The sequence below is a fragment of the Penicillium vulpinum genome, assembly GCF_028829585.1.
Source record: "Penicillium vulpinum strain IBT 29486 chromosome Unknown utg000003l_segment0_segment0, whole genome shotgun sequence".
Taxonomy (NCBI): Eukaryota; Fungi; Ascomycota; class Eurotiomycetes; order Eurotiales; family Aspergillaceae; genus Penicillium; species Penicillium vulpinum.
In genome coordinates, this window is record NW_026643243.1 from 5543404 (window position 1) to 5556639 (window position 13236).

The 13236-nt window shown below is 50.3% G+C and overlaps 5 protein-coding genes across 5 annotated transcripts; 3 read left to right on the forward strand and 2 right to left on the reverse strand.

Annotated features, from left to right (window-relative positions):
- Positions 1-91: 91 nt before the first annotated feature.
- Positions 92-2847, forward strand: N7479_007145 (putative cell polarity protein; the record flags this gene model as incomplete). Its single annotated transcript, XM_057254839.1, has 2 exons — positions 92-2383; positions 2443-2847. 2 exons carry the CDS (start codon positions 92-94, stop codon positions 2845-2847), a joined length of 2697 nt encoding a protein of 898 aa, XP_057108701.1.
- An 837-nt stretch (positions 2848-3684) lies between these two features.
- Positions 3685-4657, forward strand: cyp4 (peptidyl-prolyl cis-trans isomerase; the record flags this gene model as incomplete). The annotated part of the gene is made up of 4 exons (XM_057254840.1): positions 3685-3856; positions 4037-4206; positions 4292-4398; positions 4471-4657. 4 exons carry the CDS (start codon positions 3685-3687, stop codon positions 4655-4657), a joined length of 636 nt encoding a protein of 211 aa, XP_057108702.1.
- Positions 4658-5511: 854 nt separating this feature from the next.
- On the reverse strand, positions 5512-7740 carry N7479_007147 (exosome non-catalytic core subunit SKI6; the record flags this gene model as incomplete). The annotated part of the gene is made up of 5 exons (XM_057254841.1): positions 5512-5548; positions 5617-6214; positions 6281-6517; positions 6836-7332; positions 7442-7740. The coding sequence occupies 5 exons, from the start codon at positions 7738-7740 to the stop codon at positions 5512-5514; spliced, it is 1668 nt and encodes a 555-aa protein (XP_057108703.1).
- Positions 7741-8303: 563 nt separating this feature from the next.
- On the forward strand, positions 8304-11421 carry N7479_007148 (putative DNA excision repair protein (Rad26L); the record flags this gene model as incomplete). Its single annotated transcript, XM_057254842.1, has 2 exons — positions 8304-8397; positions 8447-11421. 2 exons carry the CDS (start codon positions 8304-8306, stop codon positions 11419-11421), a joined length of 3069 nt encoding a protein of 1022 aa, XP_057108704.1.
- Positions 11422-11797: 376 nt separating this feature from the next.
- Positions 11798-12667, reverse strand: ssuA (RNA polymerase II subunit A C-terminal domain phosphatase; the record flags this gene model as incomplete). The annotated part of the gene is made up of 1 exon (XM_057254843.1): positions 11798-12667. One exon carries the CDS (start codon positions 12665-12667, stop codon positions 11798-11800), a length of 870 nt encoding a protein of 289 aa, XP_057108705.1.
- Positions 12668-13236: the final 569 nt, after the last annotated feature.

Below are 13236 nucleotides of genomic sequence, written 5' to 3' on the forward strand. Positions count from 1 at the left end.
CATTTATCGATTATCAGCGACAATTGCCACCTCGGACAGTGTTGAATATCGCTAGTGGAGAAGGAGAAGCAACCCCCAGTTTGACCCTGATATGAATGGCGGTTCGGGAGCCATGTCGCCTGTCTCTGTTGATGGTAGCGAATGGTCAGGACTAAATCAGTATGGAAAGTCGGATTCGCCATTCTCACCAACATTCCCATCGCGAACCAACCTAGCCACACCTCCGACCTCCGGCGTTCCGACCGCACCCCTAAGTCCCAGCGGGATACCTCCTTCGCTCTCACCGTCCAACCCGAGCGGCAATCCATCACCGCCCAGTTCGGTCGCTGCAAGATCGAGTTCGGGGACACTAGGGGGAACACCTGGGGGGCAACCCGGAGGGCCACCTGGAGGGCCACCTGGAGAAGGCCCGCGCGATGGAAGACGGTATCGTCAGATGGAGGAGATACTGGGCCAGCACTATGTGGTCCTGAAAAGATTCCTGAATGGCACAGCCCGCGACGACCGTGGCAAATCGAATAAAGCCCGGGACAAACTGCTACGACTATCACCAACCCAGTTCCACGAACTTTCCACCGATGTTTACGACGAATTGATCCGGCGGCAGCAGGCCTCGCCGCCTCCCGGACGGCCACCTCGTCCGGACGTGCCTCCTTACCTCCCCGCTCGCGGTGACTTCCACGAAAAGCGCAATCATGCCCGCCAAAAGCTTGCCGCGCTCCACCACGTGCGTTTCCGAGATCTGGCGACCGATGTCTTCTGTGAGCTGGAGCGCCGTTTCCCGCATTTCACTAGCCGAGAATACCGCGGCCGGCCGCCTCCAAATATGGGCCCTCCCAGTGCTCGTACCTCGCAGCAGTCTGCTCGGGGACCTCCTCCCCCTATGGGACGGGGTTATCCGTCTGGCGGTCCCCCAGGCAGTCCATTTCCTCCGCGTACTGGCTCTCTTGGAGGTCCACCGAGTATGAATGGCGATGGACCGTTTCCTCGGTCTTTCCAGAGCAATACTATGGTTCCGAATAAAAGCACAATGGTCGAGGATAGCGATGATATGGGGCCAGAGGACGAGGATGATGCTCGGAGTGATGCGTTTGCTCTAGATGCTGTTTTGAGCCGACGGGGTACTACGACAACCTTAGGTGATAGTGAACGGAAACTGTTACTTGAGAGCCAGTCACAAGTATCGGTTCTCCAAGAGAAGATTGAGAAATTGGAAGAATTGGTCCGCTCCAAGGACGAGGAGTTAGCCCAGTCATCGCAGGATGCAGATTCCTCCGGGATCAGTCATAACGAACGCCAGGAGTGGGACGAATTACGACACGAGCTTGAGACCAAGGTATCAAAAGCTGAGGATCTGAATAGCTCGCTTCAGCTAGAGCTCGAGCGGGTTAGAACTGAGCATGACGCCATGGAACGCGATCTTCGCAGCCAGCTCAATGACTCTTCTCGGGGTGTCGATGACGCTGGTCTACAAGCGCGGTATGTTGATCTAGAGACCCAGCACCAGAAACTACAAGCAGAGCTGCAGCAGCAGCAACAAGTGACCGACGAGGTCCGCCGCGAGGCATCGACTTTCCTCTCGGAAATGAAGACCCTTTCAGCTGAGAGTCACTCCAATTGGGAGCGCGAAGAAAAGCTCTCGAAAGAGGTCCACAGACTCGAGGCAGATGCCAGCGAATGGAAGAACCGCTACGCTAAGGTCAAAGCGCAGCTGCGGCATCTTCGCACATCGTCTGGTGGTTTCCCCGATTCACGGCCCGACGCAAGTTTTGTTGCCAAAGAGCATGAGTTGGTTCAAGCCGACGGGCTGGTCAAGGATATTCACGTTACTAAGTTCCAGGTGTCTGTGGATGAGCTCCTGCGATTTGCGCGTTTTGAGGAATCGCATGTGGTACTCCAACAAATCAAGACGGTCATTGCAGCAGTCCGCCATATTCTCCAGGACGTGGAACATTCCCCAACCCCGGTGGATAGGTCGGCTGCCCTGCGCGCAAATGTCAAGGGCCAGGTGTCTACCACAGCAAACAACATGATCATTGCCACGCGCAACTTTGCCAGCTCTGGTGGTCTATCTCCTGTGTCCCTCCTTGATGCAGCGGCCTCGCATCTTTGCACAGCTATTGTTGACCTGATACGGGAGGTGAAGATCCAGGCATCGCCGGTAGATCAGTTGGAGGATGAAGATTATGAGGATGTATCCCAGGAGCAATTCCCTGAATATTTTGATACATCTGCTAGTCAAAAGCGGATGAGCAATAACTCCGTCTACAGTGCTATAAGTCGTCCTGATGAATCTCAATACCCTGTGCAGAATGATCCCACCAATGACCTCAATCATGGCTGGGGGCATGTGCAAGAAGATCATGAGGTGCTGGAGCTTAAGGTGAGTCGATCTGAGAAGCACAATCTCGCAACGAATTATCTACTGACGGGTAATCCTAGCTCTATGTCGAGGACCAGACAGATGGCATGGTTCAACAAATCCAGGCTTTGGTGGCTAGTATCCGAGCCGAGGACAACCTGCAAACTGTCCAGACACACGTCTCTGCCATTTCGAACGTTGTTGCGAATGTAGTTTCCGCTACAGAGCACTTGATGCGCGAACGCAGCGGAGACGTCGCTTTGCGGCAGACATCTGAACCAGTTATCGCAGCATTGGACCAGTGCCGCGGCCGGTTGATGGCCACTGCTGGTGAGGGTGAACACGCCACTACTCCTGAGCAATTGCGTGAGCTCACAACCAAACTACCTCCCATTGCATTTGAGATCGCTCGGCAGACCAAAGAGCTTGTTCAGCGTCTCGAGGATACATCAGTAGTTGCTGACGATGAAGATGACTTCCGGTGATGAGCTATTCCAGACATTCTTTCTCATGAACTCGGGGCTACCTATTTTGTCTTTGTTTCCCCGAATTTTTGTTCATATTCTTTCTTCTTTGCCCCTTGCTTTTCAGCGACTATTCCTCTATGGCAACGAGTGGACAATGTCGAAACGATATCCCGACATATGTGACATTTATGCATTTTCTTTCTCTTTCGTCACTACTCTTTCTTTCACATTTTCCTATTCTTTGTACTCTATTTTAGCCCCTTTCCATTGTTCATCTAGGTTTTTCGGCCTGATTTCATGTTGATTTGTTACTCTTTTTTTTTTCTCACGACCGCTTGCTGGTACCGGGCTATTTTCTTACATTTTGGATGCTTACAAGTGAAATGAAAGTACTCCGTATATCTCCAGCTCAATGACTATACCAATATTCAACGGAAGTTACCCCTTTAAAGATATGTACATACCTTCTCGTAGCCAAGACTGCTAGTTCGGAAGGGATATCCCGGAAGTCATTACATAATCACGGAGCTCTAGACGCTTTTTGGCATTGAGCTTCAGTTTTTTCCTTCTTTCTACTTCTTAATCCGCATTTCTCATCAATCTATACCATTTGTAAGTGAGATTGATTCCTTGTCATGTGAATGTTAGAGTGCATTTCCGCTTTGCTCCAGACTCTTCCAAAGACATCATTAGGCAAGAGAAGCAGTCAATGTTTTCCCCCTGGGAAAGTCTGGAGAAGCTCTAAAGTGGAGCCTCAGGCAGAAAACTGCACAAGTGGTCTTTAGGTGAACCTCAATAAGCTAACCCCAAAGTAGCCCGGCACCCGAGTTCACCCGCTCCGCCCTGCCCCTCACCATGTTCTGCCGACTGAGGTCAATAACCCCACCCTCTTCCCTCTTCTCTTCTTCTCTCTTCAATTGCACTTCTTTCCACCCCGCTGCCCGATCTTTCGCTTCATCAACCGCCGCTATGTCCAACACCTCCGCTTTCTTCGAGGTCCAGTACGCCCCTGCTGGCTCCTCCACCCGTAAGTTTCCCATCAGCTCTTGTTCTCATCTTTGGCCGGGCCAGAGAGATTTTGCCTCCCCCGCCCCAATCTTACATTGCTGCCTCCAACCTCGAGCTTTGGATTTCAGTACCAAAGCTTGGCAATCTCATATCATGCTACATTAATTGGAATTGAAATTGATGCTGATTCCCTCATTAGCCAAGATTGGCCGCATCAACTTCAACCTCTACGCCAGCGAGGTCCCCAAGACCGCCAAGAACTTCGCTGAGCTCTGCAACGCCAAGGAGGGTGAGGGCTACAAGGGCTCTTCTTTCCACCGTGTTATCCCCCAGTTCATGCTCCAGGGTGGTGACTTCACCCGTGGCAACGTGAGTTTTTTTTTTTTTTTTTTTTTCTTCTAATCTTGATAGTCGCTGCAGTGATCAGTTTCTGACTTTTACTTTGCCGGAATAGGGTACCGGTGGCCGCTCCATCTACGGCGAGAAGTTCCCCGATGAGAACTTCATCCACAAGCACACTCGCCCTGGTCTCCTGTCCATGGCCAACGCTGGCCCCAACACGTAAGTCTCAGTTTTGTATCCCAGCTACTATCCACATACAAAGTGATACTAAACATTTCCTCCTTTTTCCAGCAACGGCTCCCAGTTCTTCATCACCACCGTTGTCACCTCGTGGCTCGATGGCAAGCACGTCGTCTTCGGCGAGGTCGCTGATGCCGAGTCCATGAACGTTGTCAAGGAGATCGAGGCTCTCGGCTCTTCCTCCGGCTCCATCCGCTCCGCTGTCAAGCCCACCATCGTCAACTGCGGTGGCAACTAAAAAGCTCATCCTGGAGATTTAGTTGGGTTTTGGGGGGATGAACGTCTTTCTTTTCGTCATGAAGGTGGTTTTTTTCCCGTCGCTACAGTGCGGCGTGAGACTAGCATAGGTGGCTTTCCCTTTTGCGCCTTGTAATCTAAAGTTTCTACCAAGCTAGCTCATACATGCCTTTCTGTCGTGAGGACTTGATTTCCAACTTGTAGATTTGAGATCCTAGAAAAACGAGTATGTTTGACCGGTTTTGTACGTTGTATAGAGGGGCAAAGCCACAATCCCTGAAACCTGCATCAATCAATGCACATTTCACGCTGATCCACTGCAAAACATTAAATTGATCATCAAAACCAGCGTATTACAAGTCCTCCCCTTTCTTTTCCCAGCAGAGACATCCACATGTCCGGTGGTGATTCGAGGATTTTGATCGCGGGCCCAGTCTACTACATCACCATACCCCGCGTAGGATGGCACCTGGGCAGTTTTTTTTTTTTTCCTGAATGGAAAAGGTTTCCCACCTTTACTTCCGATGGAAAGTTCTGTGATATTAATATATTAATAATGTTGGCTCTATGCATATTCTACATTAATTAGGATTTATATATTATTAGAGGGTAAAGTAGAGAATATTTGGCATAGAAGAGCCCTGGAAAAAGGGGTCCATACGTCATGGAATTATCGGTGAGATCGAGTAAGCGGGAAGCTAAATCTGGACAGCAAAGCTGCATATTACCACTCTCTTCTTTCGAAAAAGAGAAAACAAATAGGATATCACATGGAGCCCATTTAGAAATGCTGGAGTAGAATCAAATCCTAACTAGAACCTGATGTTAAAGACAACGCCGTACAATGACACTAGTTTAACCGCAGCACTTAGTGACCGACAAAGCATCTGACCTGAACAAAAGGCATGTTAGCACTGATAAAATTATAGTAAGTAATACACGCTGGACGAGATAACTGACTCCTTGTTCAAGTCCACGGGCTCCCAGGAAAAGATAAATGCGCCCAGGAAAGCACCAATGAAGATACAGATGATGATGTACCCATTGAAGTACATAGCAAGCAGCATGATAATGTACGCAACAGCAAATTGCGCCATATGCAGCAGCGAGCGCACGGAATGCTCAACAATCGACGGACGATACAGAGCAAGCATAGTCTCCCGTCTCTCTCGCTGGACAACATCCTGGGTAGTCCTAGCCGACGCAGCAGCAGCCTGCTTCTTCGAGACTCCATTCTGGGAAGTACCCGACTCAGGAGCAATGAGGCCGTCCTCTGCATTGAAGAGCATAGTGTCGGGGTCTGAGTTTCCGCCACAGCAGTTGCCGGACGGTTTGGTGGTGTCTTCTTCACTTCCCAGGAGAACGTTCGAGATGGATTGCGCGGTAGAAGAGCCCGGCATGTAGAGTCTTCTCAGACGGGCTCGGCGCACAATGAACGAGTCGTATTCTCGGCCCACACGGCGGAGGAGCTCGAGGCTCAAGACGAGACAGATCACTCCAATGCATGAGCCGGCGAACATGCCGCGTGAGGTTATGTGCCATGATCTGGCGAGGAAGCCTGGGGAGTTGGTTAGATTTGTACATCTGTCGGACACTTGTATGTAGGGATGACAGGGCGGCGTACATGCATCAACTGTGTACCAGTTCCACAGCATCTGATGATCGTGAGTCAGCTTGAATCTAGTGTATAAAGCAGTGAAGATGGGGTTGATATTGGACGGACCGAGATCTTGCAGCCATCGCCCATGCTCATTCCCCCCATTTTCATTCCGGTGCTGCTGGCCATAGCTGCTGAAGCTGTTGAAGTGGCCATTGGCATGTTCATCCCGTTCATATCCATGATTGACTGGGGGCTTGGGACCTTGGGGAGCACCGAACTGATGTATCCTCGCGTTGACGAAGTCAATAGAGAATGGAAAAAAAGTATAGCAGGTGTAAACAAAGGAATATAGAGGATGGATGAGCTCCTCAACCACGTGGTTATGCCCTAATGTGAGCAATATGAGCAGATTTATAGATTGGCCATAAAGTTTAGTGAGGTAGTTTGAGCAAATTCTCGGATGCGTGACTGGTAACATTAAACGTAAGACAGGGTATCAACTTGAACTATTCTCCGATTTGAATCTCCTTTGTGGTTTGGTTTTCTTTTCTTTTTTTTTTTCTTTTCTGCGTCACCCACGGGATCCTTTGATGACACCTTCCAACAATTCGCGGATCTGACTGCACCCATCGATTCCGACCGCCAACATTGTATCAAGGTACGTAGCGTGAACCTTGGTCTCCATAGTAAGAACACAGACCTTCATTGCCTCCTCGTCCTCATCCATATTGTTCTCGCCAACGGGCACCGCTGTCGTCGTCGCAACAGTGAGCGAAGGCAGTTCCTGTTCTTCTGGGAGCGACAGATCCAGCAGTGGATCAAGCTCGTCGTGTCGCGGGTCACGCGGTGTAGAGGCGCTGCCGCTCATGCCGGCAGTACAGCCAGTGAGCAATCCCGGCATGGGGATTCCGGCATCCACGAGAGCTAGAGTAACGGCGTTTATCGCTGCGGCGAGCAATGAGCCATCGGCGGAGAGAACGGAGACATGGATGCTGATTGTGCTGTGGGGGTAGAGGTAGGTGTGGAGGTGGGACTGGAAGGCTGAGCGGAGGGTTGTAGCAATTCGCGATGATTGCCTGTAATCCGAGATTAGCATTGGCTGGATCTGAATCTAGTCTGCTGTCCCTATTATCCTCTTTCCTTGTCGCAGAAAGAGGCAATGGGAAAGCATAAGAGGGTGCATACCTGTCACTTCCCCCAGCTCTCCGCTTGCGATCTACGCCGGCAAACCCAGCGACGTTAACGTCTACTTCCACGACTGCATGCCCACTTCCTGCAGCTCCGCCTGCGCCATCTCCTCGGCGACCCTCGGCGGGGCCGTGGACAGAGCACATGATTGATGTGTTGCCCATTGACAGGTATGAAGAGCCAGAGCTGGCAGGGTTGGTTGAGATCTGGGCTTGGAGCAGGCGCAGCTCGTTCCAGCGGCGGCCATCAAGGCGCAGCCGTGTCAGGGGATATGTTGTCGAGGTGTCTAGCGGCATCTTTGCGGGTTGTTGAGCTTCTGATAAGAACGGAGTTTGTCTTGAGCAAAAAGAGGGTATGTCAAGCAGGATGTCAAGCTTTATTTTGTGTCCTCTGTAGGCTTGGGTTAGTCTGGTGTGTCTTGATTGAGGAATAACGAACGTAGAATATTGTTCTTGACTTACGTTGACTTTATCGTATATGCAAAGAATCGAATGCCAAACCAATGAGAGCATCTTTTTTCCTGGTTCTCTTGCACGTGACCCAGCTTTTATCTTAAATAGTGTCGAAGAATAGTGACATATATGCAAGAACACTTCAATATGTTTTTTGAATGTTCTTTTTAGATGTCTTTGAAGATATTTTTCAAATGCACACAAAGAATACAAAAGAGATAAGCACTATGTAGACTACTTTTCTATGTATAACAAGGCATCGAAGCTTTCTTGGGCGAACAAATTGACTTTTGCATTTTGGCCACTATCCCCTGCCGTACTTGACGCTGTGTCGCGACTGTCTGGTACTCCCACTTCGACTTACACTCTGTCACCATTTGAGCTCTGTTTTTAGAAATGCAGAGAACATGGCTAATAACGATAGCACTGAGGAGGTCATCACCATCGATTCAGATGATGACGACTTGGAGGTAACGCGCTATGCGACTCCGACCGCGAGTAGTATGACACCTCTTCGACGCGTTTAACAGGCAGCTCACGTTCTCTCGAGATAGGTTTTCCGGTGTGAAACACGGGACCGCTACACCGACTCAACTCGAGTCACCGCGTACTCTTCTTTCTGGGTCATCGAGCGCTGTAAAAATCCAGCCCGTGGACAGCGATGAGGAGGACGCCAACGATGGCGAGCTAGCGTACAAGAGGTTCAAGGAGCGAAAATCTCTTAAGCGCAAACAAACTGCTGCAGCAACCCGAAAAGCGAAAATGCCCAGGGGAGACCAAATCGTTGGTCGAATTAAACAAAAGCGACCAACGCCTCTTCCTAAACGGCCATTAAAGCAATGGGGTGACTTACCATCGGAAGATGAGCTGGAAAATGATTTGCCTGGGTACCTCAAAAACCGTCGCAGCCAGTTCGACCGGACGCATGAACAGCTACAAGCTCATGGGCTGAAGCTACCACCCACCTACGAGGGTGTGGATTTCTCGGATGATGAACGGCTTGAAGAACTTCAAGAACGTCCTGTCTTTCCGGAGAACACCCGAAAGCAGGAGTACAAGGACATCAAACTTGAATATTCGATGGGCATTATTCCTGCGCCGATCGCCCAGTGGTTGCGGCAGTATCAAGTGGAGGGAGCTGCGTTTCTCCACGAGCTATTTGTATATCAAAAGGGTGGTATTCTAGGAGACGACATGGGTCTTGGGAAAACCATCCAGGTAATTGCTTTCTTGACTGCTGCATATGGAAAGACAGGGGACGAACGGGACGCAAAGCGCATGCGAAAGATGCGCCGGTCTGATGACAGCGCTTGGTATCCACGCACGCTCATCGTGTGCCCTGGAACTCTTATTTCAAACTGGAGGGCGGAGCTTGCGCGCTGGGGTTGGTGGCATGCTGAAAGCTATCACGGGGAGAACAAGGACCTTGCGCTCCATGCAGCCAAGTCAGGGAGGGTGGAAATCCTGATTACAACCTACACTACGTACATGAACAACAAAGACGCTGTCAATATGATTGAATGGGACTGCGTGATCGCAGACGAGTGCCACAAGATCAAGGAGCGCAAGTCGGGAACCACCCAGTCTATGAACGAGATCAATGCGTTATGCCGGATAGGACTGACCGGTACGGCCATCCAGAACAAATATGAAGAATTATGGACTCTTCTCAATTGGACGAACCCTGGCGTTCTGGGTCCAGTAGCCACATGGAAGGCACAAATATCAGAGCCACTGAAGATCGGCCAATCGCACGATGCCACCCTGAGCGAGCTCAGTCGAGCACGGAGAACAGCCAAGAAGCTGGTCGAGAACCTACTTCCGCAATTTTTCATCAGGAGGATGAAGTCTTTGATCGCGGATCAATTGCCCAAAAAGATCGACCGGGTTGTATTCTGTCCTCTAACTGAGACACAAGCCGAGGCCTACGAGAATTTCCTTGACAGTGACATTGTCGACTATATCAAAACATCTACAGAACCATGCGGTTGTGGATCGGGCAAGAAGGCCGGCTGGTGTTGTCGCCGTTTAATTCCCGATAGGGACCCTCCAACCTGGCAGTCCTATGTGTTCCCTGCTATTAATGTGCTTCAAAAGCTCAGCAATCATCTGGCAATCCTGATCCCACAAGGAGTAGATCCAAAAGAGAAGCAGGAGAAAGATAGAGATTACCTGGAACTTGCGCTGCCCGAACAATGGGAAGATCTGTACCGCTCGCGCGACTCGATCGTCAACTATGCGAACCCTGAGTTTTGCGGCAAGTGGAAGGTTCTGCGGAGGTTACTCAAATGGTGGCATTCAAATGGAGATAAAGTTCTTATCTTCTCACATAGCGTGCGTCTTCTCAAGATGTTGCAAATGCTGTTCCATCACACTAGTTACAATGTCAGCTACCTGGATGGATCCATGAGTCTCGATGACCGTGCAAAAGCTGTGGACGAGTTCAATGCCGACTCGCGACAGTTTGTTTTCCTTATATCTACCAAGGCTGGTGGTGTTGGGCTGAACATCACCTCAGCAAACAAAGTGGTAGTCGTTGATCCGAACTGGAACCCGTCCTACGACTTACAAGCCCAGGACCGGGCCTACCGCATAGGACAACTTCGTGACGTGGAAGTCTTCCGGTTGATTTCTGCCGGCACGATTGAAGAAATCGTCTACGCTCGACAGATCTACAAGCAGCAACAGGCAAACATTGGATACAATGCAAGTTCCGAGCGTCGATACTTCAAAGGCGTCCAAGAAAAGAAAGACCAAAAGGGTGAGATCTTTGGACTGAAGAATTTCTTCGGGTATCAGAACACGAATATCGTTCTACGTGACATCGTCAACAGAACAAATGTCGCTGAAAGCCGTGCGGGGGTAGAGGTCGTCGACATAGACCTCAAAGTAGAAGAAGAAGGCCACGACTACACCGATCGGCCAATGAAATCCGAAGAGGAAGCAATGAGCCAACTCGCGGCGATGATCTGCGGCGAAGACGAAGACAAAAAAGACCACAAGCCTTCAGCCAGTCTTCCAACACCGCATAAGCACGACCCCGTTCAAGCAATTCTCGCAAACGCAGGCGTGGAATACACCCACCTCAACAACGAAGTGATCGGGTCCTCGCGTGTCGAGGAAAACCTTAGTCGTCAAGCTGAGCTGGCTCAAAATGATGCGACAGGTGACCGTCAAGTCTTCATGTCCTCGCAGCCTTTCTCCCAGCCGACGGAGGCACCTGTGCGATTCAAATACCACCCACCGGAGGATGTCATACGTCGCCAGTTCTGTAGTATGGCGCGGCGGTTTGGGTACGCTGATGCTACGGAGTTTGCGCTCGTTGTTGAGGCCATGACCCAGGCGCAGCGGAGAGCTTGTCTTGACAAGTGGTATCGAGAGAGGAGAGAGATACTACTTTCTGCGGATCAGAGTACTCCCAAGGAGGAGTGGATGAAAGACGAAGAAGTTCCTGAGGAGATGGATGTTAAAGATGAATGGATCAAGGATGAGAATGGCCCTAAGGAGGAGAGTCCGGGTCTTTGAGTGTTTTGCTTTTGTTGCTATTTCTTCTTGCTCGATACCCCTTTCTAGTTGTCTCTAGGCCCTGGTTATATATAAAAAAGTCGTTTGCACAGTTTATGATTTGCCCCGCCGTATAGCTATAAAACCGAGGAGGGGAAGGAAATATCTAAAAAGAATATAAGAAGACCACCAAAAAGACTGCTAAAAGACAACACAAGGTCGCATAAGCGGCCGGCTATTCTTGCATAATATGCATCAAATAATGCGATATGAGACCGCACTCGCTAAAATAGTTCATCTGGATAACTTAGGGCCCGCAAATCACTGATATTAAACCATACCCGTAGGATGGCTGTAGGTAAATAGATATCCATGCAAAGATTGCAACATCAGGGAACTAAAGCCAAGCCAAAGTCCACAGTGCCGGCAAATTGGGATATCGTTCTTGCCAATCCGCCAAGATCTCAGGGACCTTCTCATCGAAGCTCTGGCGCGCAGGACCAGTCCCGTTTTCCCAGCCCTCGGATCCATGAACACGATGCTGCGCAACAGCAGCCTCATTCAGACGATTGGCGAGATCCAGAATCGCCTTTCCACCAGTCAATGCCTCCTCATGGTTATCCTTGATATCGACATTGAATACATGAACAGGGTAATTGAGCGCAGTGCCCTTATTCATCAGGTCATCGACAACAGCATCCCAGCAGCGCTCTTCACAGGTGATGATGACATCGACCACGCCGCCCTCCGTGCCAATCGCACCCTTGTCACCTTTGGAAAGGTGGTCGACGCGCGGGACACCTGGCACCCAGTCCTGGAACCGCTCCGGCCCCCACTTCAGCTGGCGGTTTCGGTCGAGCATGTTCAGGATGCCGTTTCCGCGGTACAGACGCTCGTCTTTGCCGGAGAGCTCCTCGTACATTTGGTTGTAGGAGGTTGTGTTGAAGCTGTACACGTTTGGTTGGGTAATTGACGGGCCGGGGAGACGGACGAGGGAGCCTGTGCCGAAGGATATCACGGGGAAGGCTGCTGGGGCGCCGGAGAGCTGCAGGTGAGCCTCCATTGAGCGATTGTTGTTCGAGGCGCAGACTGTGCAGAACTTGAGCTTGTACGAGTCTGTGGCTGCGGCTGCGCCGGCCGGGTTGGCTGTTTCTATGGCTTGGGCTGCTGAGGACATGTCGGCTTGAGTGGATGGTGGTGGAGGGGGAGGGGGAGGAGGTTGGGGAGTTGAGGTCCCCGAGTTTGTTCGGCGGGGATCATATGCCATTTTGAGGGGAGACTATGGAGATGATAATAGAGAGAAAGAGACTAAGGGGTGTGTGTTTTTTCTAGGTATTTGGGGGCTGATGATCATGGGGGTTTCTTGAGTTTACAATATTCTGTTGACTATCAGAGGCAAGTTAGCGACTGATTTGGAATTGGTGTTTTTTGTGACATGAAATGTGAAGACACAAGTTCAGAAAAAAAGCGTATATGAATTTATCCGCATAGCAAAAGCTCAGACAGCTCCAATAATATATTCATCATGTGAGGGCAGGAGAAGGTAATACACCACACATACCTTGTAGTTATCACTCATTATCCAGTTCAAATCATTATGGGGGCCGTAGCCCTGGGAGAAGAGAAGAGAAGGGCAAGTTTGGTGGAAGTTGAAAAGCTTCGTTTTGTTGCCCTGGCTTAGTCATATATGTACCGCTTGCAATACCGCCTGGATAGAAGAGCTCCAGGGCGAGCCGGAGCTCACATTCTGCCTGGCAAATCATTGAGCTTATCGTTATCTTGTACACATTGTCCTCTTTCTTTGAGCATCTCTACCTCAACAATAAGGCCTCTGTA